General features: G+C 34.2%; 2 protein-coding genes across 3 annotated transcripts; one reads left to right on the top strand and one right to left on the bottom strand.

The window, feature by feature from the left end:
• Positions 1–133: 133 nt before the first annotated feature.
• Positions 134–27,030, bottom strand: LOC121375508 (probable E3 ubiquitin-protein ligase RNF144A-A). Of its 2 annotated transcripts, none has more exons than XM_041502993.1 (9): positions 26,903–27,030; positions 13,498–13,662; positions 12,282–12,386; positions 10,940–11,000; positions 8,459–8,586; positions 7,162–7,256; positions 6,295–6,439; positions 5,694–5,783; positions 134–3,785 (listed from the first exon to the last, which is right to left on the bottom strand). In XM_041502993.1, the coding sequence occupies exons 2-9, from the start codon at positions 13,633–13,635 to the stop codon at positions 3,642–3,644; spliced, it is 906 nt and encodes a 301-aa protein (XP_041358927.1). In that variant the 5' UTR covers positions 13,636–13,662; positions 26,903–27,030; the 3' UTR covers positions 134–3,641. The 2 variants fall into 2 exon arrangements, with proteins under 2 accessions (XP_041358927.1, XP_041358928.1); XM_041502994.1 differs by having other exon boundaries at positions 13,498–13,637.
• On the top strand, positions 16,818–19,935 carry LOC121373946. Its single transcript, XM_041500791.1, has 2 exons — positions 16,818–17,070; positions 19,202–19,935. Exons 1-2 carry the CDS (start codon positions 16,818–16,820, stop codon positions 19,933–19,935), a joined length of 987 nt encoding a protein of 328 aa, XP_041356725.1.
• Positions 27,031–27,759: the final 729 nt, after the last annotated feature.

Genomic DNA, 27,759 nt, shown 5'->3' with positions numbered 1-27,759 from the left:
AGTATAACAAGTGACAGCTACTACCACGGGACCAAAATACAGACTTTAACCCAAAGTGTTATTTGCACACAAAATGTTTGCAACAATTTCTGTAGTGATGACAAAACGTTCATTCCAAAACAGACAATCAATAAAATGCATTCAATTTTATTTTCATTCCAGTTCCGCTGCAATTTAAACTATGCAATGAGCATTAAAGGAAAAAGCAAACACCTAAAACTAAAAAGAGCCAACACAACTAATAACTATTCAACCCTCCCTTTGAACTGATCAAATAAGACAACATTGTGTTGTGTTAGAGACAGTGTTATCCAATAGGTTTTTCATAACAGATTAACTTGTGAATGAACTCAACCAACAGACGAATGATTTTATATAAACGGTATATTATATATACACACAACAGAACACAGCAACTCACACAGTGGAATAAGGACATGATGAGACATAATGTAAATAATAATGAGAAAAACTAAATATATCAAAGATTTTGGTAAGCTTTGTATAACAGTTTGAACAACATTGGTATGAACACAAAACAATATACAAATTGCTATATGAAGAAGTATTGTATCTGTGGATATGAATTTCTCATTATATGATTAAAAAACCCTAATTATTCTCTGATGGAATAAAAATAAGGGATTATAATGTAATAAATAATAAAAGCAAAGAATGACTGCTACGAACACTCTCACTCATATTCGAAACGGTCTTGGTGCAGGAAACGTGATCTCATTCTTAATCCCACACAACCTAGCATAATGGTGTGATGAAAGCAGGTTCTCAGCTGTTTACAAACACAGTTTTCATTACAGAGATATTGTCAGGAATTACACTGTTACTGAAATTCACTCCCACATTACATCTTTGTATGTTACACTGATACTACCATGCTGGTCAAAAATTAAAATGTGATTGATAATACCAAGTGTTCTCTTATTTTGTTCTAAGTACAAACAACTGAAGAAAGAAAATATTTGTATGTACCAAGCTCAATGTCAAGCTTGGGCAAAAAATTTTTTAGCTACCAACTGAAGAAAAAATGTTTTGCAAGATAGAACTTTCTAACCCAGAAAAGTCTTTATGTTGGTTTCTCCCCTTAACCACTCACCCCAATTGCAACTATATAGATTTTGTATAGGTCGCATTCAAGATTATTTGCTCTACTTCTTACAACCATTTAGTAACAGCATCATAGGACTACTTTATCAGAGTTTTTATGTAATTATAGTTAGTAGAAAACATACAATAACACATTTTTGTGTGTAGCCCAAGTTCATTAATACAATGTACACACACAATGTTTCCACGTACAATGTACTTGTTAACTTGCATTGTGAGGAACAGTTGACTGATGAGTAAATTTTTCGCAAGTATTAAGAAGAATTTATTATATCATTCTGTGTTTGCCTGTACATACATTTCAATCTGAAGCTGTTCTACTAAACATTTAAATTTGAAAATGTCTTCCGAAAGTGGGGGAAAAGGTGCTAATTGGCCCAATATTTTATTATTTCATGCAAAATGTATTACCCTAGAATCTGTGGTGTTTTCTGTGGTATGTTGCCATCACATACTGGATCATTTCATTATTATAGCTATGTTTGCAATTTGATCATCTTACGTTTTGGGGAGAACTTGCTAAAAACACTTGTGAAAATAAATGAAGTTAATATAGTGAAATAGAAAACAAGCATTACCATTTCTGTTTTTGGCATACAGGCTGTTATTAACTGAAATATTTAATTTTTAATGATAACCTCAAATGTGGGTATACTCATTCAATCCATTTGGCATTATAATTCATATCTATTAAAAATATATTCTACAATTAAAAATTTGTTAATGAAACAGTTAAAGGGAATCATTTTAACACACAATCAATTATTTAACACTGTATGAACGACTGATTAAAATAGCTTAGTTATTAAACAAAACAACAACAGCAAAGTGCATATGTAAATAATTATTACAATTGTATTATATGACAAAGATCAGATTTTAAATAAAATCTTATCCTTGTCACATAAACATTCATTCATCGATTCATTTAAAAGACAGGTAAATTGGCTAAATGTATTTGTTAAAGTGATATTTTAAGTTAAAATTATCACCCAATTTAAATATATTTTGATTTCGAGATACCCATTATAAAGTAAGTGAATTCTGATGAACAAATTATTTATCAATGCATAACATTATCACACTAAGTTATAAAGAATATATCTTTTAGTTCCAGAACTATTAGTACAATTCCATATAAAAAAGCTCCATTAATTTTTGATTGAATCAACTTTCAGATTTAATACTGGTTTTCAAAAATTAAAAGCAAAAGTTTCTCATAAATGTTTCAGCTACTAGTATTTAGAGTTATTTTTCCAGAAAGAAAAAAGATTAAAATTTCATACAACCTCTGCAATGGCAAATATATGAAGCTGTAACAGAGTTAAATATGTTTTAACATTACGACCACTTGTACCAACAATTTGACAAGATTACTATGGTTATAGAAATGGTAAAATACTAAACAGTATGATTCAAAATTAATATCAGATATATTCGACCATAAACTAAACAATAAAGATATTTTTTTAATTTTTCAAAACTATTGGCATACCATTTTGGCAATCAATTTTAATGATAATTAAATCTATCTTCCCTAAACTAATTTGCTGTAAGCCATCAGATTAGAAATATTGCATTCAGCTTTTTTTTTTAAACTCATATTTACATTTTTAAAATATATACATAATCATTATATATTTGTTAAATAAAATTCATGTTGAATATGGTGTTATTTACATATTAATTAAAACAAAATTTTACATGCAATGAGACGACATTCACAGGTACACCTATGATCCAAGTTTCATTGATCAAGGGCTTATACTTTGTAGGGAAACACAATCACAAAAACATGATGAAGAAAACTGATGCCCTCACTGTTCAACTTGATCAAGGCTAGACGAAAATGAGTTGGCGTCAAAGTCTGCGATGGTATTTTGTCACAGCTGGCATGATGATGACAGTAAATGTGTGTATCGCTAATGAAGCTAATTTGTGTGAGAATTAAATGACATCAGTAACATGAAGGACGGGCACTTTCTCAGTGGAATTGTCACCTCATGGAAAGCTCTCTGTAAGGCTGTAAGGTGCAGTGTAGACTCATCTACACTGTAGTTATCACAACATCAACTCGATGATCACCTTCAAGAAACATTGCTCCAACCTCTGGCTGAAAACACGCTCTCGAAATTGCACATCTCTCCAATTCTGTTCGAGTCCTTTCATCGATTTCAAAATGTTGCTCAACACAGATCCAACAAAACACGAAAATCAACATTTTAAAACTACCCCCAAGTCAGTCGGTACATTTAACTTTCTGATTCATGAAAACTACTGTTTTCAGAAAACAAAAGCAGACTTCTTGTAGTCATTTGAAAAACAATAACTGACCTGTCTCTGAAATAACAGTCCATTGCACATGACCTCACCAATTAAATAAATATGTCATGTACCCTCCATCCCCCAAAACACCCCCCTTCCCCCAAAATTTCTGTGTGCCTAAGGATGAAGACGTGTTTACAGCACACTGGTGGATGGTACCAAGATTTGAACACGTCTCTGTGGTCTGCGTGTCAAGTGGGTATTCCATCCCCATCTTCGTCCTCACAACACCTGCACATCTTGCACTTACAACACAGGATGCATGGGGCGGCCAGGAGGAGGAAAGGGGAGGCAACCAAGAGCAAAACGCCAAATCCAGCAAAAATTCCAACAACCTGTGGAAAAAAGACAAGAATGAATATACTGAATAACGAGTAGCGATAGAATGGAGTGAATGAATGAACTAATATTTGTTAGTTTAATGAGGCATGAAATGATTCAAAGATTTTTTAAATTAAAAACTGAATCTAAATTGATGAAATAAACCTAAGTCATGCAACATAGGCTCAAAGCATATTTTTTTCTTCGCAATAGAAATGTGTTGCGAATTATTTACATAAGTAAACCAACAAAAAAAGATTCATCCAGTTGACTAAGATACTCAAACATCTGATATAGCAATCAACTCTTTGGAGGAAGGGATGCAAGCTATAAAAAGTGTTAGTCTGGGATGTTAGTCTTTAGGTGTTGTACAAACCATTTAACCTTCTGACTACTGCAGGCGAGATATCCCGACGTTACACCAGTCGACATGCTGTACACCATTTACAGTGCATTTCCCAATTCATATTTCCCACCGTTTTGTGCACGACACTCACCAGAAACAATTATATAACAATTATATAACAGGAAACTGAAGACAACTCAGTTTCCTATATCTTTAGTTTTTTGTCTTCAATGAAAAATACCTTGGAATTTTGAGATATGAATACTGGGATATGAATCATAGTGCATCTCAAAAAAACATTCTGGTCAGAAAACCACTGATATTAGACAGCTGGCCACAAATGCCTGTAAATAAACATGACTTTTTAGATTTTTAAAATATAAAAAATAGAAAACCCACTATGAAAACTATGAAAATAATAATAATAATAAATAAGTAAAGTTTGTTTTATTTAACAATACCACTAGAGCACATTGATTTTTTATCTTATCATCGGCTATTGGACGTCAAACATATGGTCATTATGCCACTGTTTTTTTAGAGGAAACCTGCTGTCACCACATAGGCTACTCTTTTACGACAGGCAGCAAGAGATCTTTTATTTGCACTTCTCACAGGCAGATAGCACAAACCATGGATGAAAATAATACTTACAAATTCAGATATGAACTTTATTTATAAAACACTTAAACACTTGTAGGCTAACCCACTCAATGTGGTTTTTGTCAAAAATTATCCAGTAGTCTAAAGGTTAAAGTACTAAAGGGTGTATAGTACCAAATCAAATCCGACAGACGACAATAGTAACATATGTGGCTAAAACTCCTACATGCAGCCTATCAATCGACATAAATGCCACGGATATAAATACTACCACCCCTCACACTTAAACTGAATCAGAAAACATTGGGAGTCAAGCTGCTCGTTTCTCAGATAACGGGTAGCGTCTATGACTACCCTAGTTCCGCACAAAATACTTTTTATTTTTACAGGTACCCCATACATGTTTCAAGCACAAGGCTACTTGACACATTGGTACTAGATGAAATAGAATTGCACATTTTTTTACCCAGATGAAACTATTATTTTTTACAACCAACACACATATTTATAACCAATCACAGGACTTGTTTTGTTCACTTCTCTATCAACAGTTTAGTGCATCTCAAACTTTGACCCAGCCGGAAGTTATTTGGTTTAGTACTACCTAAAAAGCAGATATTTTTGTTGTTGTTTTGTGCTCTGAGAGGGGACAGGTGGAATGATAATTTTGTCCAGGATAAATAATTCAATGATTCTGTTTCGTTCTTATCTGTTACATAAAATTACATACCTAGATATTATACTTCCTACCCATGAACCAACAGGCCGGTCACCAAATACATCAAATATTTGCATTCATTGTTGTCGTGATAAACTGATTATACATTTATACATTTAATGGACCGTACGGTTTTATCATGGCACTTACAGCTCTTGAGATAGGAATACATACCCAAGAACCCTAACTCTGGACCTGCCCTTGAAACTAAACCTGACAGATTGTGTTAAGAAACACAAGATAATCTAAGACTACCTGAGTGCGATGCCATATCACAGATGCACGAGAATGTCCAAGTTTGTTTTTACATGGTCCCTTGTCATAGTGACGCAGCAAGAAGTCATCCTAAAACAGAAAAAAAGTTCAATAGTTACCTTCAATATTTTTGCGAGCATGCAAACCATACATTTAGGGTGGGGTAGGGTGGGGTGGGGTGGGGTGGGGGTATTGCTAGTATATGCTATAACATGTTAATAATGGCCCTGACAAAATTAACATTTAAGATGCACACTTGTGAAAATGTGGATAATTGGTCCCTTACAATATTGATTGACTAATTACTGGCTACTGAATGTGAAACATACGACAACTTTAACACATCTATAGTCTTCATAGGAAACCCACAAAGCGGCAAGGGTTCTTTATATACAAACAGGGCAGCACATATTTTACCCTTTGATATACTAGTGATGGGACACTGGTGGGGATGGGGGAAAAAATCCAATGGGTTTAACAGGAGTTTCAGCCCTATGACTTAATCACCCATGCCAAAAGCTCTACTGACTGAACTGAATGAAGAAATTACTTTGAAACAAGACAAAAAGCTACACAGCAATCTGTGTTTTGAATTACGTACATCTAGAGACGTGAGGCAGTACCAACAGAAGACGTGCTTGCACCGCTTACACATCATCTGTGCGCATCCATCATTCCGCTCGATGGGGACATGACAAACCGGACATCGCTTAATCCTCGCATCCTCAGCACTGCTAAATGGAATGCTGTAAAACAATAAAACAACAAAATTAATTGTAATCAATATCACCAGCACACACAAAAAATACAATGAAACAAATACAAATGTATGTGAAATCAAAATCTTGATTAACGATATTCCGAGTAATTTTTTTTATTAACAACTACTGTTTAATGCTTTAAAATTGCTATGTGATCTTTGAAATGTGTGTAGAGAATTGCTATGTGATATTGAACAAAATGTTCCCTGGATATGGTATGATATAATAAACTTTAATTTACAAAACTTTCTACAATAACAAGCAGGGCTTGCTGTGACACTTGCCAAATTTGCCAACTGTCAATTTTGAAAACAATCAGCAAATTTTATTTTAATTTGGCTCAATAGTTTCATGTAAAAATTGAAATTCTGTTAGAAAATAATTGGCTTTTTGCAATTTTTGAAGTTCAATAAATAATTTGGCAAATTGTCCTGCTCACCCAGATCTGGCATTGAACAAAAACAAAATCCAACGTAAGCGGTATTTTTAATGTTAATGTTTTTTAAAATTTTCAACGTTTGGTCTTTAACACTGCTTTTATTACATTTTTAGAGGAAGAACTGCAGGAACTTTGAGACTTCCCCTTTAAATGTAGTTATTTCCATCCAATGTTTTATTGGTCCATCTAGTAGGCTAACAGTTACTGTCCACGTGACCCGGTCTTTAAATAAAGTTATAACAGTTCCGTAAAGTTAGCAACTCATTACCCGATATCTTCATGTCTTCCTGCTGTCATGACTTCATCACAACTTTTGGCAGCATGCCATTTGGATTTACAGATGGAACAGAATCGTAGACCACACTGAAACCAAACCTCTCAGTTATACACAAACAGGTAAATTCTCTGTCACAAAGTTACACACAGTATAACCAAAATACTTGAATGTCGATGGCACAGAATAAGACCACGACAACTCAAAATAAAAATAAAACAACAACAACAAAAGAACCCCTCCCCAAAGAATAAACAGAAACAAACAAAAAGGCAATTACTAATTTATATATAATGATTTTTTTAATGATGGTTTTATGTCATAATAAAAAGTACATGAACATGAATACATTTTTTTATTATTAAAATGTATGATAAAATATAAAACAAATACCAGGTAACTCATATATATTCAACTAATAATGCGAAGGAAAAAAAATATTGCGAAAGAATTTTCGGTTTGGCGAAATAATTTTTTTTCTAATACTATCGCGATTTTTAGAACCAAACATTTTCAACCAGTTTTGTTCAGTTGATCCGCCTCACAGTGTAAATAAGCGCTGTTTGCATGTCCACGTGGCCAGTCTAGTATTCAGTTGTGTACTGCTAGCTGCTTGTCGTAAAGCTAGAAAACGCGATTAAATAACATGAAATACTGTTTAAGACATGTTGCATTTTTTATATTAAATGTTTGATTACTAGCGACAACAAGTTTTACTTTTTATTAGTCATGTTTTGTCGTACCAGTTAATGTTGTAAATCTGGGTCACGTGGTTGAGTTCATTTCCACGAAGTGGATGCATTGATGAGGGCGGCTTTCTGGAGTGACCAGCTGATTATACCAATTAACACTAATTTCCAAGAATGTTTATGAATGTTGCCGATTTATTTTACAGTAAATTTAGATGTTTAAAACAAAATCATATTGAAGTTAAATAAAAATAAAAATATACTGCGACCGCAGGGACGCACGTGTATGCAATATGGTGCGTCCCATCCTTGTTCGCTGCGTCAGGGACCCGGGACTCCGGGTCCGTGAGAACCCTGCACTGTAATGGTATGAATGAATGAATGCATGAACAAGTGAAGGATACCACAAATGAATGAATGAATGCATGAACAAATGAAGGATAACACAAATGAATGAATGAATGCACGAACAAATGAAGGATACCACAAATGAATGAATGAATGCATGAACAAATGAAAGATACCACAAATGAATGAATGAATACATGAACAAATGAAGGATACTACAGACGAATGAATGAAGTAAGTAATGAAGCACTTACTGTGGGACACTGTACTGGAATGGGTTGGACAGTCTGGTCATGTTGAGGTGGGGGGTTTGAGCAAACATGGCAGACCGTTTCACAACCAGCCTCAGGACAAAACGTCTTGTTGGGATCGTTATCGATTTCTGAAATTAATCAACCAAAATATTCCTAAAAATCCTAAAATTAATACAAAAATGTTTAACATCAAGCTTAAAACCATTTCTGCTATTGGCTATCAAACAAATGTTGAAATATATGAGAGAATAATAAAATACTGTGTCACGGGTTGTGAAAATGGAACGTGGTAACTTCGGACTTTGGTAACTTCGGCCTGGTAACTTCGGACCCGAGTAATCTCGGCCCCAGGTACTTTCGGACCGGTAATCTCGGCCTCTGTATTAATGAAAGCAACTTATATCTGGGTTATACGCAAACGAAAGTTTGTTGTGAAACAACCTGATATTATTATTTCAAGATGAGTTTTTTTTATTTAATTAAACATTATTATATATTCATTGTACATTTTGTTGTCTATATTTTGTTTATTAACTTTTAAACATTTATTCTGCTCATACCCCGTCCCCTTCTTAATATGGTTTGATTTGGTAGGTGTTCCTGATTTTAATCAGATGTTATGCCCACATTAAGCATGTTTGAATCCTCGGCATATAAGCATTTTAATACCTATCAAACAATCCCAATTTAGCCATTGGTGAAAATGCATTGAGAGGCCATTTAGTGTATGTTTGAATATGTCGGCAATACCTGGATCACGAGCGCTGTTTGGCCACCATCATCTTGGAGCGTCTACGGACTCAGTATCCGTACAAATAATGATATTGACGTGGTCGCCCACATATGCCATTTTATATGCTGATTACCCTGCTTGGTACCCTTCAAGTTTGATTGGTGAGGGAGTCAAAACAGAAACGTCACCAAGAAAAAAAATACCGGGATCTTCAAAGAAAAATCTTTAAGTACTGGGGAGAATATGTGGAAGGCTCACGTAGTGCGCTGCAGCTTCTACGTTCATGTTCCAAATTAAATGGACCCGTCCAGTAGAATGAGACATGTGGTCTACAATTCTCTGACAACTGTGAACTTTCAGAAACTGTATGCCTAGATCACTGATTAATAAAAATAGTGCTTAATCGTTTATATAATATTTGATGTTATCACAAATTGTTTTAGTTTATTGATGTAAGCATATAAATTTTAAAAAACACAACATTTATTTATTCAGGATTTTACTTTTACGTTTGGAATATATATATATATATATATATATATATATATATATATATATATATATACATACATACACACACACACATATATATATATACATATACGTATACGTATACGTATACATATACATATACATATACATATACATATACATATACATATACATATACATATACATATACATATACATATACATATATCTATATATATATAGTTGGTTAGTATATATTTTGTATTCACGACGCGTAAAGAATGATGATAATTGTTCATCAGATATATCTAGAGTATGTACTATTAAACTGGATTTTAAACACAACTGGTAAAAACTGTCTTAACAAAATATTTTAAAATGTTTAGAAAATAAAGATATATATGAAATTGAAACTTCTTGTTTTATTTACTAGAAATAAAATATATGTGCAACTGGGTATATGTCCCATACTTTTGGAGAAATATGCGTATTGAAATGAATATTTGAACTGCATATGCCATAAAATGAAAAAAACATATTTCATTTGAACTATTTTCGTGCTTATATTCAATTAAGGTTCAAGCACACTTGTTATGGCACACACCTCAGTGGTTAATTGTTAGTAGATATATGTTATTGAGAGTATTAATGAGAAAAAAGGAGGGTGTAGTGGCCTTACATCTACCCGTTGTGACCTTAAGAACTCACTCTGGGCTGGAGTCGGTACCAGGATGCGAACCCTGTACCTGTCATCCTTGTAAGACCGACGTTTGCTTAGGCACTGTGCCGTCGAGACCAATAGAAAAATGTCATTGGAATTCCTCTTAACTAAGCCAATGGTGTCCGAGATTACCTGGGGCCGAGATTACTCGGGTCCGAAGTTACCAGGCCGAAGTTACCAAAGTCCGAAGTTACCCCTATTCGTGAAAATACAACTATCACAGATTTTCTCTTAAAATGTTGACAATAATAAAATCAAGTTTGTGTGGATTCTAAATGATTCAACAAAATTTCTTCATGAATCCAAATACATCTTTACTTGACAATTAATAACATTAACAGAAATCAAACTGACTAATATTAACACTAGTACTGGGGGGCGGGGGATGGAAATGAAATTAATCTAAAACTTGAATGTGATCATTTGTGATATTTATGAAAATAAGAAATACTTTTTCACATTGTACAGAGTTAGGCACAGTGAACTAAACAACCTATTACATTTTATAGTTCTTATTATAAATTTAAATGCTATAAGTGTAAAAGTGTTGCCATACCCCTCTGGAAACGTAGTCTTTTGTATCTGTCAAAATGTTGTCTGTCAACTAACTTTTCAATCTGTTAAAACAAAAAAGCAGTGTACACAAAACATAATTAGCATGAGTTGTAAAGAAAAAAGACCTGTAACACAGTACAACGTTAGCAGAGGTAAGAAAAGGAAATCAATCTGTAAAATAAAAACAATATATGGACAGCACAATATTATCACACACGTAGGTTATAGAGAGAAATGTCTATAACACAAAACAATATATGGACAGCACAATATTATCACACACGTAGGTTATAGAGAGAAATGTCTATAACACAAAACAATATATGGACAGCACAATATTATCACACACGTAGGTTATAGAGAGAAATGTCTATAACACAAAACAATATATGGACAGCACAATATTATCACACACGTAGGTTATAGAGAGAAATGTCTATAACACAAAACAATATAAATAGCATAAAGTTAGCACAGATTATGAACAGAAATTTATTTAAAGCTAAACCAAAAATATGTCATGACAGTGAACTCTAATCTATATGGGCTAAAATGTTTCAATTACTTTTTTGAGTAATAGCCCAATGTGCATTTGCTTCTACTGCCACTAATTAGCTAACTTAAACGGCCAAAACATAATTTTTAATCATTTAACATTTTTATTAATGTAAATTTAGAAATGCAGATTGGCCTTAATTCCTCAAAGTGTAGGTTCTAATGTGGTGATCTTGAACTGGAGATGTGGCCCTAGTGTGGCCTAAAGGAGGCCGATCATCCACATTTTGAGTCATTTGATTTCGGGTCAACAAACAATTAATCATTGACTGAGACACATTGAGTGTTTGGTCAACAATTTGTTGTGTTGTTCCAACCTGGAGCAAATCCAGAAGCCCGAGTCTTTCATCACATAACAGATGCATGTTTACGAAATGGCCGAATATTGACTACAATGTGACTCTGGGGTTTAGATCGAGTGTCTGTGTGAAAAACAAGACGGGATATTGTCACAGTGCGTGCAGAATGTATGCAGACACAGTGTTATATTCAGAGTTGCACACCAAGTGTTATATTCAGAGTTGCACACCAAGTGTTATATTCAGAGTTGCTCACCTGATTCACACTTGGGAGATGAGTTGAGTAGAAACGTTGTCGTAGAAAATGCACCTGGTTTTATATTTATATTTATAACTGATTTTGAATATTTGTGTAGTTTTTACTGCTTTGAAAAACTGATCGGTACATACCAATGCACTAATCTGTTAACCAGCCACATACTTTCAAAGAAACTGACCACCCTGCAACCCACCTGAAAGTGCACTATGGGTCACAGTAAGAGTACAAACCTCATGCACTTCAATCCTGCCCTGTTTCCGACACTGTGAGTCCGGGCATGTAATGTCCATGATGCTCCCCTCTGCTATCATCACTGCCAGATACTGTCGCACACACTGAAAATAATACATCACGGTCGCTCATAAAAGATTTTTATTTTAAAACTACCAGCATACTCTGTTTAACGACACCACTAGAACACAATGATTTATTAATCATCAGCTATTGGATGTCAAATATTTGGTAATTTTTACATTAAGTCTTAGAGATGAAACCGGCTACATTTTCCGATTAGTGGCAAGGAATCTTTTATATACACCATTCCACAGACAGGATAGCACATACCACGGCCTTTGATATACTAGTTGTGGTGCTGGCATGAACAATAGCCCAGGCATGCCATCGGGGATTGATTCCAAACGGACCGCACATCAAGCAAGCACTTTACCACTGGTCTACATTCCTGTGAATTCTCGCCTAGCACTGTTTCAGGACAGTGATCTTCAACTTGCATTCCTGTGAATTCTCGCCTAGCACTGTTTCAGGACAGTGATCTTCGCCTAGCACTGTTTCAGGACAGTGATCTTCGCCTAGCACTGTTTCAGGACAGTGATCTTCGCCTAGCACTGTTTCAGGACAGTGATCTTCAACTTGCATTCCTGTGAATTCTCGCCTAGTACTGTTTCAGGACAGTGATCTTCAACTTGCATTCCTGTGAATTCTCGCCTAGCACTGTTTCAGGACAGTGATTCTCGCCTAGCACTGTTTCAGGACAGTGATCTTCAACTTGCATTGCTTTTGCTCATGGTGAACACTAATGTCTAGGTTCATGGTTTCTGACAAGAATTTCTTTGAGGGTAGAGGTCTAGGATTCCTTTCACATTTTCTCTTTGTAAATGATTGTAGACAAACACTCTAATTTCTTTGCACTTATCCCGGGATTGAATGTCGACAGGCCCACAAATTGATTTTAAATAATAGTGTGGCCTTGGAAATAGATATATATTGACATTGTAGGATCAATCAAAAACAGATGAAAAACATATCATTTCCACTTGGATGCTCCAATATGGAAGAACATTTATTTAACAAAGATTATCCATGTAATATTTACCAAACTGGACTGCTCAAATGGAATGTTTAAAAAAAAATTAAAAATTAATTAACTCCAAAGCAAAAGGCTAACTGGTGGAAGATTGACAATTTAACAATCAAATTTTTGTTTACCGATTCACAGTACAGACACTTGCAGTCATGCAGCTCGTACATGTCAGGTAGGGTACACTCCATCAAACACAGCTTGCAGGTAATCAGGGGATCAATCGCCAACTCCACACAGTTGCCAGATGCTGAATATGTCGCCATCGCTACAAATATCGAAAATCTGTAGGCCTGTACACCAAAAAAGAAAAGAAAAAAAAGAATGAAAGAAAAAGAGAGGTTAAATCTACAAGTACAAAAACCATACTGCAACACACCTGTATATCTCAGTTATCTCATTTATATACAGTGATGATGGCAAATGCTGGAACAGAAAAGGTAGGCACTTGTACCTAAACTGTTACTAGTAACTGATATACAGTACACAAAGGCTGACTAAAAACACATGTAATTACTTTCTAGCAGTTGTTTTTGTCACTGAACATATAAAAAAGAAGATACATAATCTGATAGTAATTTGTCAGAAGCTTTTCAATTTATTTATATTGTAATTTCAAAAAAAAGAAAACAAAAAAGGAGTAAAAATGTTTAAAACTCAATTGTGTTTTTAGGAATTTTAGCATTATTAACATCCTAGAGGTAAAATATCCACCTGGTCTGCCCTCCCCACTTTAAACTTTAGGTCTAGGATTAGGATTACAGTCAGGGTTAGGGTGAGGCAGGTGGATATCTTTCCAGATCATACTTTGATATGGCCAGACAGTGATTTACATTTGTATTAGCTTCAGTCATTAAATACATACTTACATGTGCATGTAGACTGTCATGGTCACTATTCACAATGTGCTACACACAAACATCACCCAATGTACAAATTCAAAAACAATTATTTAAACCATTTTTCAGGCACCAAAGTTAGAGGGAGAAGTGGCTTCACCCATACAGATTCGACCTAACTTCATCCTTGATTGTCCCAAAGTAAAATAGTTAAACTATGCTATGAAATGACTATATGGTAATGAATAACTAGGCTATATGGTACAAAATGACTATGATTCTAGACATTTACCTTGTTGTTCAAACTATCACCTGGCAGACTAGCCTGAATACTTTTGTTTAAGAGCTAGACAGACATTTGGATAGTTAAATTATAATCGCTCTCTACCATCTGAGACAACTCTAGAACAAAAACACAAGATTTTCACCAACAACCAAAAAGGCAAAGATTCCTGCTCTAATACAACAATAATCCAATGTTTGATGATAAACAGTTTTACATTGATCATTTTCAAATTTGTTAGTAACAAATATTTCACATACACATGTATGTATTAATCATTAAGACGACATTGTATTTAGTAAACAAAAATTGAGTGGTAGGGAGGGGGCATACTACCAGAACCATAAACATAATTTAATACAGATATCTTGGGATTCTGTCTCATAATCTTGCACTTCCGACTCAAAACCTGGATGGAAGTGCTTAATGACTATCGTCATACTATCCTCTACATGACTCTCAACACCACTTTCAATTTGCCGAACATTCACATTAATCAGCAGGAAACATTTTGTTCAGTATTGCGGCACGATTCGCTACGCAAGTTTCAGAGAATGCTACACAATTTTAAAACATTAAACAGTAGTTGCTAACCAACTTTTAGTTGACTAGAAATATCGCTAATCAAGACTTTAAAAACAAAGTGCTCCCTGATCAGCTGCACTTCCTGACAGGAAGTGAATAAGCCAATTTGAAAGAGGTTGGTGGGCTGAATGGTCAACAGACTAAAGATAATGTTGAGAGTTGTTTAGCCAATAGCACTTCCATTTTACAAAATTGACCAGTTATACTGCTATAAGATTTGGCGATAAGATATACCATTGACGTCCCAACCTGCATTCGGCTAACGGGAAAAATACGAATACTATACTTATAAAAATAATATTCTATATTTTTAGTTACAGTACATGAAATAAAATATATTCCAATCTGCACAATCAACAACATGGACGTAAAATTAATCCATTCTAGCAAACAAAAGTGTAACACAATCCAGTAAACAAGAAAGTGTGGTGGTTTCTAAATGCGTTCTCAAAAATAATCTTTCTGCGCATGCACAGTTAATCATTTAATTTTTTAAATACACTATATGGTAAAATATACACATGCTGTTACAAGTTTGGAATTTTTTTTACTTGCCATTTGGACGAGTCATGTCAACACTTTGACTTGCCCATGCAATTTTATTTAAATAAAGATTTTTCAAAACTGTCTTGTGACCCCCCCCCCCCCCACTAGTAACTGTGCCCCTGCCCCCATACACACACACTCCAGATATTGTTCATACGGACCTAAAGTAGGCTTCAGTATCGTCCATGTGATTTTGACAGATGCATATTTACTTTCCCCATGCAAATTTCAATGATATCAGAAATCAATTGCCAAATGTACGTACAGTTGCGCAATCACCGCATACACCGAAACAGGCTCCCCAATAATACAGCGAACTGCACGATGATAAAAACCTGTTTTATCACGTTTTTAAAATTTTATTTTATTTTTAAATCAGATAACTGTCATACAAACAATTACAACACCACATGTTCAAATGATGTAAACATTTGGACACAATGGGTACACTATTTTGGCAATTATTAAAATCAGAATAGACCAAATCGGAATTCCAAAAGAGCGACACATTCAACTCAGACTGGATTCCATCACTTCTCGACCGGGTGGAGGTGTTGGCAGAATCAAAGATATTAGTGTATGCACGTACAAAAGCAGCACTATTGAACACAATTTATGCAATGCTCTAAAAACAACGATGGAGCGATTTTCAACAACCACAAATGGCTTTTGTTTCAATCTGGCTCAATTGGTTTGATCTATTAATAGTTCCCACTGAATTCTGATTGCCCAATCCAGCACTCCTGATGTAACTGCATGCTGGTAAACAAAATTGGTTGAAATTTTCTGAATACTTTACTAGAATGGTTGACCCCAAAATTTACCTAGAAAACATGTATTGGTATCGCTGTATATTATACATACCCAACAACCAGTCAGTTGACATTATTCATGAATGTGCACAGTTCCACCAGCATTCACAACAAGCTGGAGAAACTGTAGAGGAATTTATAAGTGTTCTTTGTGACAGTAATTGTGATTTTAGTGATAAAAAAGATGAACATAGTAGGAACCGGATAATAATTGGACAGTTAGATGGCTATTTATCTAAAAAACTGCCAATGAAATCAGATTTAAACTCCAACACAGGTGATTCAGTTTACAAGTAATTCAGTATTAGTGGAATCTCAGAATGCAGAATCAAGAGTTGAAGAGGTACACATACAACATTCAACGTGTGGTCGTACTAATCAATATGGAAACCATTTTCCAAGACAAGGATTGCGATAATTTCGGAAAAGGTCAGTCAGTAATCATCCACAAAGATAACGGCAACCAGTTGGTCGATTTTATGGTAGATGTGACCGTACACTGGATAGTAGACACCAGCAGTGTCCCACCCGAGATGCTGAATGTCCAAGAAGTTGTAGTATGCAAGAATGACGAAGCTCCAAAGGGAGACAAATATTTTCTTGCATCTGTCGATTGTGATGTAGATGGTGGAGATGGTGAACTTAAATGTTTCAGGAACATCTGTCCATTTTTAAATAGATACCAGAGCAGATACTACCATATTTAATAGACAAACTTTGTGGAATGGGTGGTCAGGTTAAACCAGATAGGATGTTTACTGCATGCACAAGAACCAATAGTATTGACTACAAATACCAGGTTATGGTTATTGAGTCTACAAATAACCTGTTGGGAAGATGGGTAGCATCGACTATAGGTCTTATTAAAAGACTTGATGTTTTGGAAGATGTTTGTGGAGAACTTTGACTTTTAAACTCAGAACCAGTCACAATTGAGCTTCGAGATTGAGCTGTTCCAAATAATCTTTTGTCTTCATGTCGTATTCCTGTTCCTCTTTTGGAAAAAGTTAAAGTAAGAACTTGAAAGAATGAAGACAAATGGTATTATTGAAAAAATTACAAAAGCAACGGATTGGTGTTTTGGCAGTAAACATGGCTAAGATGGCATTCTGTGTTATCTATTAAAAGACTAAACACATCAGTCAAATGTGAAAAATACATAATGCCTATACTCAATGTCATTTTGTACAAAGTCCGAACCAAATTGTTAACAACTACGATAAACTACTCTCCTAGCTTTAATTACTGTTACATTCCCCCAAATTTTGTCCAGACAAAAGTTGTGAAAAAAACATTACAGTGACATAGATTCCACATATGAGACTGTAACGATGTCGCCAGTATCGACTTTGCTGAGATAGCATAGGGCAAAATACATGCAGTTTTCTGCCGTCTGCCATTTAGTTTTTTTATGGAATACTCTTCAAGAGGGGTGAAAGCCTACAAAGTATGTGACATAATGAATATAAAATCAATTATCTCTAGTGATATCATTAACAAAAAAAATAAAAATAATAATAATAAAATTAATATGACGTCATCACGTTTGCTTTTATATCATAACATGTTATGATGTTGTTAGATTAAGTCATGTCCTTTCACCCCTCTTGGAGAATATTCCATAAAAAGTCAAAATGGCAGTCGGCACAAAATTACATGCTTTTTGCCCTATGCGATCTCAGTGAAGTTGATATAGGTGACATGGTTATCATCTAGTATGTGGAATCTGTGTCATTGTAATGTTTTTTTCACGATTTCTGTCTGGACAAAATCTAACAAAAAATAAAGGTAGGAGAGCAATTTTTCGTAGTTGTTAACATTTTGGTTCGGACTTTAGCTGGATCAAAGTATTTTCCACTTTAGATGCTTCCAGTGCATTTTGGCAAATTCCTCTTGATGATGAAAGTGCTGAACTCACAACATTCATCATGCCTTTTGATCAATACTGTTTTCGTTGTTTACCATTTGGGATAACATCAGCACCCAAGCTCTTTCAAAGGAAAAGAAAATTATTGCACTGTTAAGTGGGTTGGATAGTGTTGAAGTCATTACGAATGACATTATTGTTTATGGAGCAACCATGCAAGAACATGATCTTCGAGTAGATGTTGTTCTCAGTCGAATCCGTGAGTCCGGATTAAAACTAAACAAAAACAAGTGTAAGTTGTGAAAATTTGAGATTGTCTTCATGGGACACATGATTAGTGGCGAGGGTGCTAGGGCACACCCAGACAAAGCTATTACAGAGCTCAAACCACCTTCATGTGAAGATGAACTTAGACGAGTACTTGGTATGGTGAATGACCTGGGAAGATACATTCCAGATTTAACTGCCCTGATGAAACCAATCAATGAACTTTTATAGAAAGAAGTGGTCTGGACATGGGGTCCTGCACAACAAGAAGCATTTGACAAAGTCAAACAACTCTTTTCAACTGCCCCTATTCTGGTATTCTATGAAGTTGGCAAACCAACATTAGTCAGTACCGATTGAAGTAGTTATGGACTTGGTGTGTTCTGATGCAGCAACACACATCTACATGGAAACCAGCTGCTTATTGTTTGCGTACACTTACATCAGCAGAAACTAGATATGCAGCAGTTTGGGCATGTGAACAGTTTGGTATGTATCTAAGAGGCCTTCAGTCTTTCAGACTTGTAACAGATCATAAACCACTGATGACCATCATCAACAGAAAATACCTAGAGCAATGTCCACTGATATGCCAGCGGTTGCTTATGTGCTTGATGAGATTTCGTCCTATAGGTGAATATGTGCCAGGAAAAGAACTTCCTGTGGCTGAAACACTTTCGCAGAATCCAGTTCATGAAGGAATCACAAGTGATCATGAATTGGAAAATGATGTTTCAATTCACATTGATGCAGTGATCATTGCTGCACCAATATCCAGTAATAAACTGAAAAAAATTCAACAAAGTACAGTTTGTGATCTAGAACTTCAAACAGTAATGGGATATGTCCGGATGGCCAGATTATGTGAAGGAGGTAAAACAATAGCCCGTCCTTCCTATCACAAACGAGGAGAACTCAGCTGCTACAGTGATTTACTGACTAACGGTCAATGCATAGTCATTCCAACTTCAGTGAGGAAGTACGTACTAGATACAATCCATGCTGGACATCAAGGTGTCACAAAATGTGTAGAAAGGGCCAACATCAGTGTTTGTTGGCCAGAAATAACAGCTGAAATTAAGAAGTTAATTGCAGCTTGTACTGACTGTCAAATCAACCAGACATCTCAGCGCAAAGAACCACTGATTACAACTACATTGCCCGAAAAGCCATGGGAGCGTGTGGACTATTATTCCAGATACATTGAAATTCTTCATTTGACAACTACTGATACCAAAAGTGTAATCCTAAAGCTAAAAAGTACATTTGCAAGATTTGGAATACCAGAACAAATAATATCAGACAACAGACCACAGTTCAGTAGCGAAGAATTCATAGATTTCATTCACATGGATCCTGGATATTGAACATATACGGTCTAGCCCTAACCATGTTCAGTCAATGGTTCAAATGGCTAAAAACATTCTAAAACAAGATGATCTGTCAACTGCATCACTCAAGTTACCGAGCTACACCACATTCTGCGTCCGTTGTTAGCCCAGCAGAACTCCTGATGGGTCGTTGTATTAGAACAACAATACCTACCACTTCAGAAAACCTTAATCCAAAGTTGGTGAAAAGAGAAACAATAGCAGAGAAAGACAGAACTGCCAAACAAAAGTATGATCATCGTTACAATAGAACACATGGTGTGAGACCACTATCAGTGTTAAAACAAGGTGAACAAGTTCAAATGAAACTGGACAGAGAGAAAAAGTGGGAAATGTCTGCAAAGGTAGTGAAACCTCACAACACACTACGGTCATACATTGTAAAAACAAATGATGGTACAGTATACAATCATGATCATTATTTCAGCCAGTTCAAGGTCCTCCTTTAGTGTCAAAAACTGTTCCAATGAAACAAAGAGTGACACAACTCGATCAGGTTGAATCATCTCAAAACCAGCTAGATTCATGGATGACAGTGTTCAGTGATGTGCAGTGTTTTAATTTGCAATGTTCAGTGTTATTCAAATGTTCTAATTCAAGTGTTTCAGTTTGCAGTGTTCAGTGATGACTTAAGTGTTGTGTTTATTCAGTGATCTTCAAATGTTCTAAGACAAGTTGTAGTGCTTTAATATTTTAATTAAACAGAATGTTTATGAGACAATAACTTGAATAAGAAAATTGGCAGCTGGATTTAAATTTGGTTAAATCTTAAATTTTGAACAGTTTCAAGAACTCATTTGAAGAAATAATATTTGCCAGTGTTTGGTCCATTTAGTTGTTTGAATCTGTTAAAGATGGTGTTGAACTATGGGTACATAATCTCATTTTCTAAAGAGGGGAAGATGTCCTAGTATGCTCTGACATCAATTACAATTACGTGTAAGCACTTCCTGACATTCATATTGACAAACGGGGTTCCACCGTCCTGCCATTTCTTAACGCTGATGTTATATTTGACATTCACAAGCCCTCCAGACAAGAACCAACTATAATTTACTAGCCTGCCAGAATTTCTACAATATGATTGTTTAACAATATTATAATATACACAGTCTACACTTCAAATGATATATTATTAAGGACACTCAAGCTGCCAACTTTATGTTTTAATTAAAATATCATAAATATTGTGCATGTTATCAATTTTTCCTAATGCTATATTTTGGTACTAATGAAATGCCTCACATAGTGAAATTCAGGTATCACAAAGCCCTGCAAAGTTATTGTCTGCAACTGTGTATGTACACTGACATCTGACCTGCCAAAGTTAGATGATATACCACATGATCATTACACTGAACAATACAATTTATGGCGAATCCGGGTCGTTAAATCCTAAAACCATTTTGAACTCTGCGTTGTTTCGCCCTTAGTCCTATTCACCTAGGGTTGGTTCACCCTAAATCTCATTCGTACTAAGTCGTTTTGCCCCACAAAATAAATATATTTATTATAGTTTTGAAGAAATTTTTTCTTCTGTTTATTCATTATTCATTACCAAATATTAGGTAATTTTCTGTCTTTGGATATTAATGCTTTATCAGCTGTTTACTTTCTGTCAGCTGAAGCTAGGCGAAAACAACGTACCGTACTCAGCATTTTAACCTCAGCTACTAGTAGGTATGTAGTATATTTAATAAGAAACCACAGCACATCAGCAGTATGCAGTGTGACTGTTCATAAATTAATTATCAATGTGAATACATTGTCTGTATATTATCTAAGGCCTGTACGTATTTTTATCTGTAAATATAAACACGCAATGTGTGACATCTAAAAATCAATGGATATAGGACAAATCAATGAATAAATGTACTTTATTAACAAAATAAAAATTAGGGTTAATTGAAACATGGGGCAAAACGACTCGGTTAGAGGTACGAATCGACCCTGTTCAAAACGACTTGGGTGAACTAGTAATAAGGGCGAAACGACCTGTTACCATTTATGGCAGGCTGGTTGGGTTACCTCTTATGTCATTCACAGCAAAGTTCTTTTCAGTAATTTCTGGTGGGGGCCTCTTTACATGTACATTTACTACAAATCAAGGTGGTTTGGTGGAGTTAGATTTTTTGAAAATATATAGAACTTCTGTACCTCTGTCAGAGTACTTAAGGTGACAATCCAAATTTTGGTGTCAGTGATACGTAAAACAAGAGGATTGGACATTAACCTATGACAAAAACATAATGTAAATATATTTTCAGTGAACACTGTTTATTGGTTTGAAAATTATTTGATATTTTTTACAAGTTACAAACATTTTATGATTTTATTTTCAGAAGATTTTGATGTAAACTATTGCATGAAGTATAGACCCTACATGATCATAACAAGAACAAAAAATAGACAGCCAATGAAACTGTCGAAAACATATGACGTTTGTCAAAATATAGCGGTAAGACATGTGCAACTTGGCGGCTAGTTTTTATGGAGGAAAACTTGATGTCTATGAGAGATTATCACTGTATTATTATTTTATTTTTTTATTATTAAAAAAAAAAATATTGTCAGTACAGGTCATTCCTTATTTTAAGGCTTTTATTTATTTACTTTTTCTTATATTATTATTTCCTTCATAAATTTTTTTTAATATTATTATTACAGGCTATTGGTTACATGTGTTTCAAAGGTTTCTCTCTCTCTCTATTTTTTTTTTCTTAAAACAAATCTTTATTTAATTATTATTGCAGGTCATTAGTTAATTTAAGGTTTTTTATTATTTATTTATTATTAATTTTTACTCTTTTTTGTCTTTAATTTTTTTAGTTATAATTACTGGTTATTAGAACTTATTTTAAGGTTTTTATTCAATTTAAAAACAGTAAATTATTATAAATATTTTTTAATTAACCTGCACAACCCCCAACCCAAAAAAATCTTTGATTATAATAGTTTTATTAATCTTTCATAATATTTCTATTAATCTTTTATAACAAGTTCTAGGAAAAGGTGAATAGACACACAAAGAGATGGGGAAACATAAATTACGAATAATGCACATTAATTGAACAAGAAAACAAGAAACAAGCAAATGTGTGATCTCTTGCCACCCCGTTCCATCCCTCTATGTCTGTCTCTCCCACCCCCCTCTGTGCTGTGTATCAGTGTATGTGGGTGTGTAAAGGAAACATCTATAAATGAAAAAAGCATGTTTTTATTTAGTTAATAATTAAATTTATTTATTTATTATTACAGGCCTGCGCAAATTAAAAATTTGCATAACCTGAAAAGGGGTTATGCCAAAAGATCTTGCATAACCTATTTTGGTTTGCATAACCTGGGGTTTTTTTCTTTATTAATTAAAAACAAAATATATATATACTTAATTTTGAGAAACAAGAGAGTGGCAATGGTAAGTAAAAAGTATATGTATACAAATGTTTAAGAGATTTAAAAATAATAATAATGATTAGAACTACTGTAAAACTAGTATTATTCGCGAATGTGTAATTTTCGCGTTTTTAATTTAGCCGCAAAAATTACTTACGCAAATAATAAAATCCATTAGATAAAAAAAAAACACACACAAAAAACCCAAACAACAAACAGTTTAGCAATTTTGGCACGCTGTTCTGCATAATACAGTCCATATTCATAGCGTTTTTGTTTACGAGTTGTAGAAGTGTTTAATTTATTAACGGCATCATTGGCGGCCTGTGTCGATTGAACTTCTTCGATCGTTAAACACGTTGAAGGTTCAGGTAAACCAACAGTTTCCGGTTTGTTAGCGCTTTTTTTAACCACTGCAAAATTGAACCTGCCATAACGCTGTTTTTGTGAAGAATGATACATGTAGTTGATTTTTGGAACAGACATTCATACTGGTATTGTTACGCTGTGAATAAACATTTAGAAATTAGTATAATGAGACATTTTTAATTGGCCAATCAAATAAGGGACACAAATGGTTTTGTAAACTTCCGAAAAAACGTCATCGACAAGTGACAAAAACAAAAGAGGTGATACGTTTTTAACAACCGGTGTTTAAACATTAAAACTAGATTACTAGTACAAGTGTTTGTCTTTATTTCACACTTTCTGGAGAGTTGATTGAACCACAACCTGGATTACTTTCATTAATTGTATACACAGTGTGGTCGCCGCTGGATAAAAGACATGTGGCTGCAGCACTTAGCGGAGTCTCACAGAAAGGGATAATATTACGTATACCCCTGTTGACCATTCTAGTGTCGGTTATGTACCAAAATATAGTTTTGTACATGTTAATAATTTAAAAAACCCAAAAACAAAACAAAACAAAAACCATGATACCGCGAAAATTATAAACCACGAACTGCCTGCATTTTTGATATCGCGAAAATTTACTGCCGCGAATAATACCCGTTTTACAATATTGTAATAAATTACCAAAACATAGTGAATGTCAGGCTTTACCTATTATATAAAACTCATCATCATGTGTGCATAACTATGTGTGAATAAATAAGAATTCACTGCAAGGCTATCTCTTACCATTAATTTTAGAATATTAGTCTTTTATATGTATATAATGTGTCATGATATTCAGTCGATAGTGGGAGACTCGGTGCCATCTTCCTCATCTGAGGAACAGTGGATACTGTTACTGTCACCATTATTATCACTGACACTGTCGTCATCGTCACTGTCACTATCCAATTCGGAATTACAGTTAATAATAGGGTCACTGTGACTCTGGTTTAGTTCGAGATTGTAATGACCATCACAATATCGCCATTTTTGATTGGTTAAATTTGGCTATAATGCCTTCTAACAACCAATGGAAATGTACCTACTGTGCAAGATATTTATACAAACTTGACTGGTTACGTTACGCGCTTCGAAAAAGCACTACGTGGGGGAAGTCTAATGTTTGTACTCGCGATAAAAATATGTTGGTACGTTGCCGCGTTCAATAATTCAGTGAATTTTACACGAACGGTAAATCGGTTATGCCAAATAAAATGGCATAACCGATGCACCAACGAAACGGTCATTCGTGCAATTTGTGCAGGCCTGTATTATTATTATTAAATCAATAATTTATTTATTGTTATTTATTTATTATAATTACTAATATTATTCAGTAATTTATTATTATATTATTATTTATCAATTAAGTATTAATTAATTTTATGATATTATTTAGTTATTATTAATTAATTTATTATTTATTAATTGTGTTTTTTTAAATATTAATTAATTAGTTTATTATTATTTATTTTATATTATTATTATTGTTATTAAACATGATATTCCATTCAATATTGTATATTGTGGAAGAAACTCATGAACCAGAGACAAATAATTGTAAAAATAATCCTATTCCAGTGGAATTTCCACCAACAGTTTTCAATCACATTTTTAACGTCCTTATAATGGCTGGCGGGAATATTCGAGATTTTGTTCGTAACTGAAAATTGGATTAATGCAGGATTACTATTTGGACAAACTGTCTATTTATACGTAAAACGTAACTCGGGAGATTTTCTTTATACAGTATTTATCCTGGCGTCATATGTTTTCGATACGATAAGCAAAAAATTAAAATATAATAAAAACAAAACTTCGTACATACGGTACTACTTTACCTTTCTCAAATCACATTAGTTTATTGTGAAAAATAGTGATAATTTCCCATGAACACCAAATTTTCCTCCAAAAACACTAGCTGCTAAGTCGTACAGGTGTTTCCGCTATATTTTCACAAACGTCATATGTTTTCGATAGTTTCATTGGCTGTCTATTTTTTTCCTTTTATGGTAATGAAGGGTCTATACTCCGTGCAATAATTTACATCAAAATCTTCTTTTGAACATAAAATCATATAATGTTTGTAACTTGTAAAAAAATATTGAATAATCTTCAGACCAATAGACAGTGTTCATTTAAAACATATTTACATTATATTTTCGTCACAGGCTAATGTCTAATCCTCTTGTTATACGTATCAACGACACCTAAATTCAGACTGTCACCTTAAGTACTCTGACAGAGACACAGAACTATATATTTTCAAAAAATCTAATTCCACCAAACCAACTTTATTTGTAGTAAATGTAAATGCACATGTAAACATGCCCCCACCAGAAATTACCGAAAAGATCTTTGCTGTGAATGACATAAGAGGTAACCCAACCAGCCTTCCATAAATGTTATTGTTCAGTGTAATGATCACGTGGCTTATCATCGAACTTTGGCATGTCAGATGTCAGTGTTGCAGACGATAACTTTGCAGGGATTTGTGATACCTGGATTTCGCTATGTGAGGCATTTCATTAGTACCAAAATATTGCATTACGAAAAACTGATAACATGCACACTATTTATGATATTATAATTAAAACATAAAGTTGGCAGCTTGACTTGAAGCATTTTTAATATTGTGAGGTAAAAGACACTTCGTTGTTTATGTTTAGGCTGATAGTGACGTAATATCTCGCGATACATGCAGTTACAAACAAAGTATCGAAAACATAGGTCGATCGAAATTGTATGATGGTACGATATATTTATTGGTACATCTCATATTTCTCCACGAAATAATTCATTCCATGATTGTATCGATTCCGCCTGAAATCTGTGCGGAAAATGCACGCGAGTCATTATTGTACAATTTAATGGCCATTAAAGTTGTAAACATCGCAGGTCCAATTAAATGTAAAAAAAACGGACCGTAGATGTTTACCTTGGTGAACTGGGACCCATGCTGACCATAATCCTGAGCCTAATCATAATCCTGATACATATTGTACAGAACTGTTGCAAATTATATGAACAGTTAAATTGGTCTATGTGTCAAATCCATGTCAACATTGAAAACAATATTGTTTTGGTATTCAAATTATTGAGGGCATTTTGTCTTTAATAAAAACATAAAATCAATTTTGTTTATACTTACTGTAATCTTTGTGTATTCTAGAAGAAGCTTACTAATAGTATCTTAAATAGATATACTAGTTTTGTTTACAAACGAAAGAAGTCTACAGCTATGAACATAAATGTCAAAATTCATCGGTTCCATTTTTACATATTATTCACTGGGTTCCAGTTGATTTAACAGCCTGCGTACCAATCTATTAAATATCAGTATAGTTTCAAACCCGTACACTGTTTCCCTTTCCAATTTAGAGAACTCAAGAACTGTAGTTAATAAGTTACAACCAAATCACAGTCTATGTAGCCTGACAGTCGGAAACACTCGGATAAATTCGTACTTTCCGAATGTCTTTTTAACAAAACAACCGAAGATTTCCGAATGCCCAATATTTCGTAAAGGTGCCATGTTTTACCGTAAAGGCGAGCGATATTCTCATTATGTTTGAAAATACAAAACTGTTGAAACCAAAGAATTATGTATATTGCTACTACTGATGTAGTCTCTCCCTAAAACTCGTTCGCACTCAGATTTTTTTCGCCCTTATTCCCATTCAGTTCAAATCAAATCAGTTCATTCCTAACTAGTATGAATGAGTTGTGCCATTCGCCCCGGGTCGTTTCGCTAGATTATGACAACGCCACACGATATGATTGCCTCGTACGATAATAGCTGATTGTGACAAAACAAATATTACGGTTTTATCCGAATCATCGGTTGCTATACAGTCAGCTTTTGACTGAAAATATATTTTATTGCATATAATATATATTTACAAAAAGATTGGGCACAAGATATCCAAGTTACGAAGCATTCTTACAAACATTAAATTGTACAATAATGGCGACTGCAATTTTAAATAAACAACCAAACAAAAACAA

The sequence above is a fragment of the Gigantopelta aegis genome, chromosome 6 (genome assembly GCF_016097555.1).
Source record: "Gigantopelta aegis isolate Gae_Host chromosome 6, Gae_host_genome, whole genome shotgun sequence".
NCBI lineage: Eukaryota > Metazoa > Mollusca > Gastropoda > Neomphalida > Peltospiridae > Gigantopelta > Gigantopelta aegis.
Note: the sequence above shows the minus strand (reverse complement) of the source record. Positions and strands in the feature narration are given on the sequence as shown.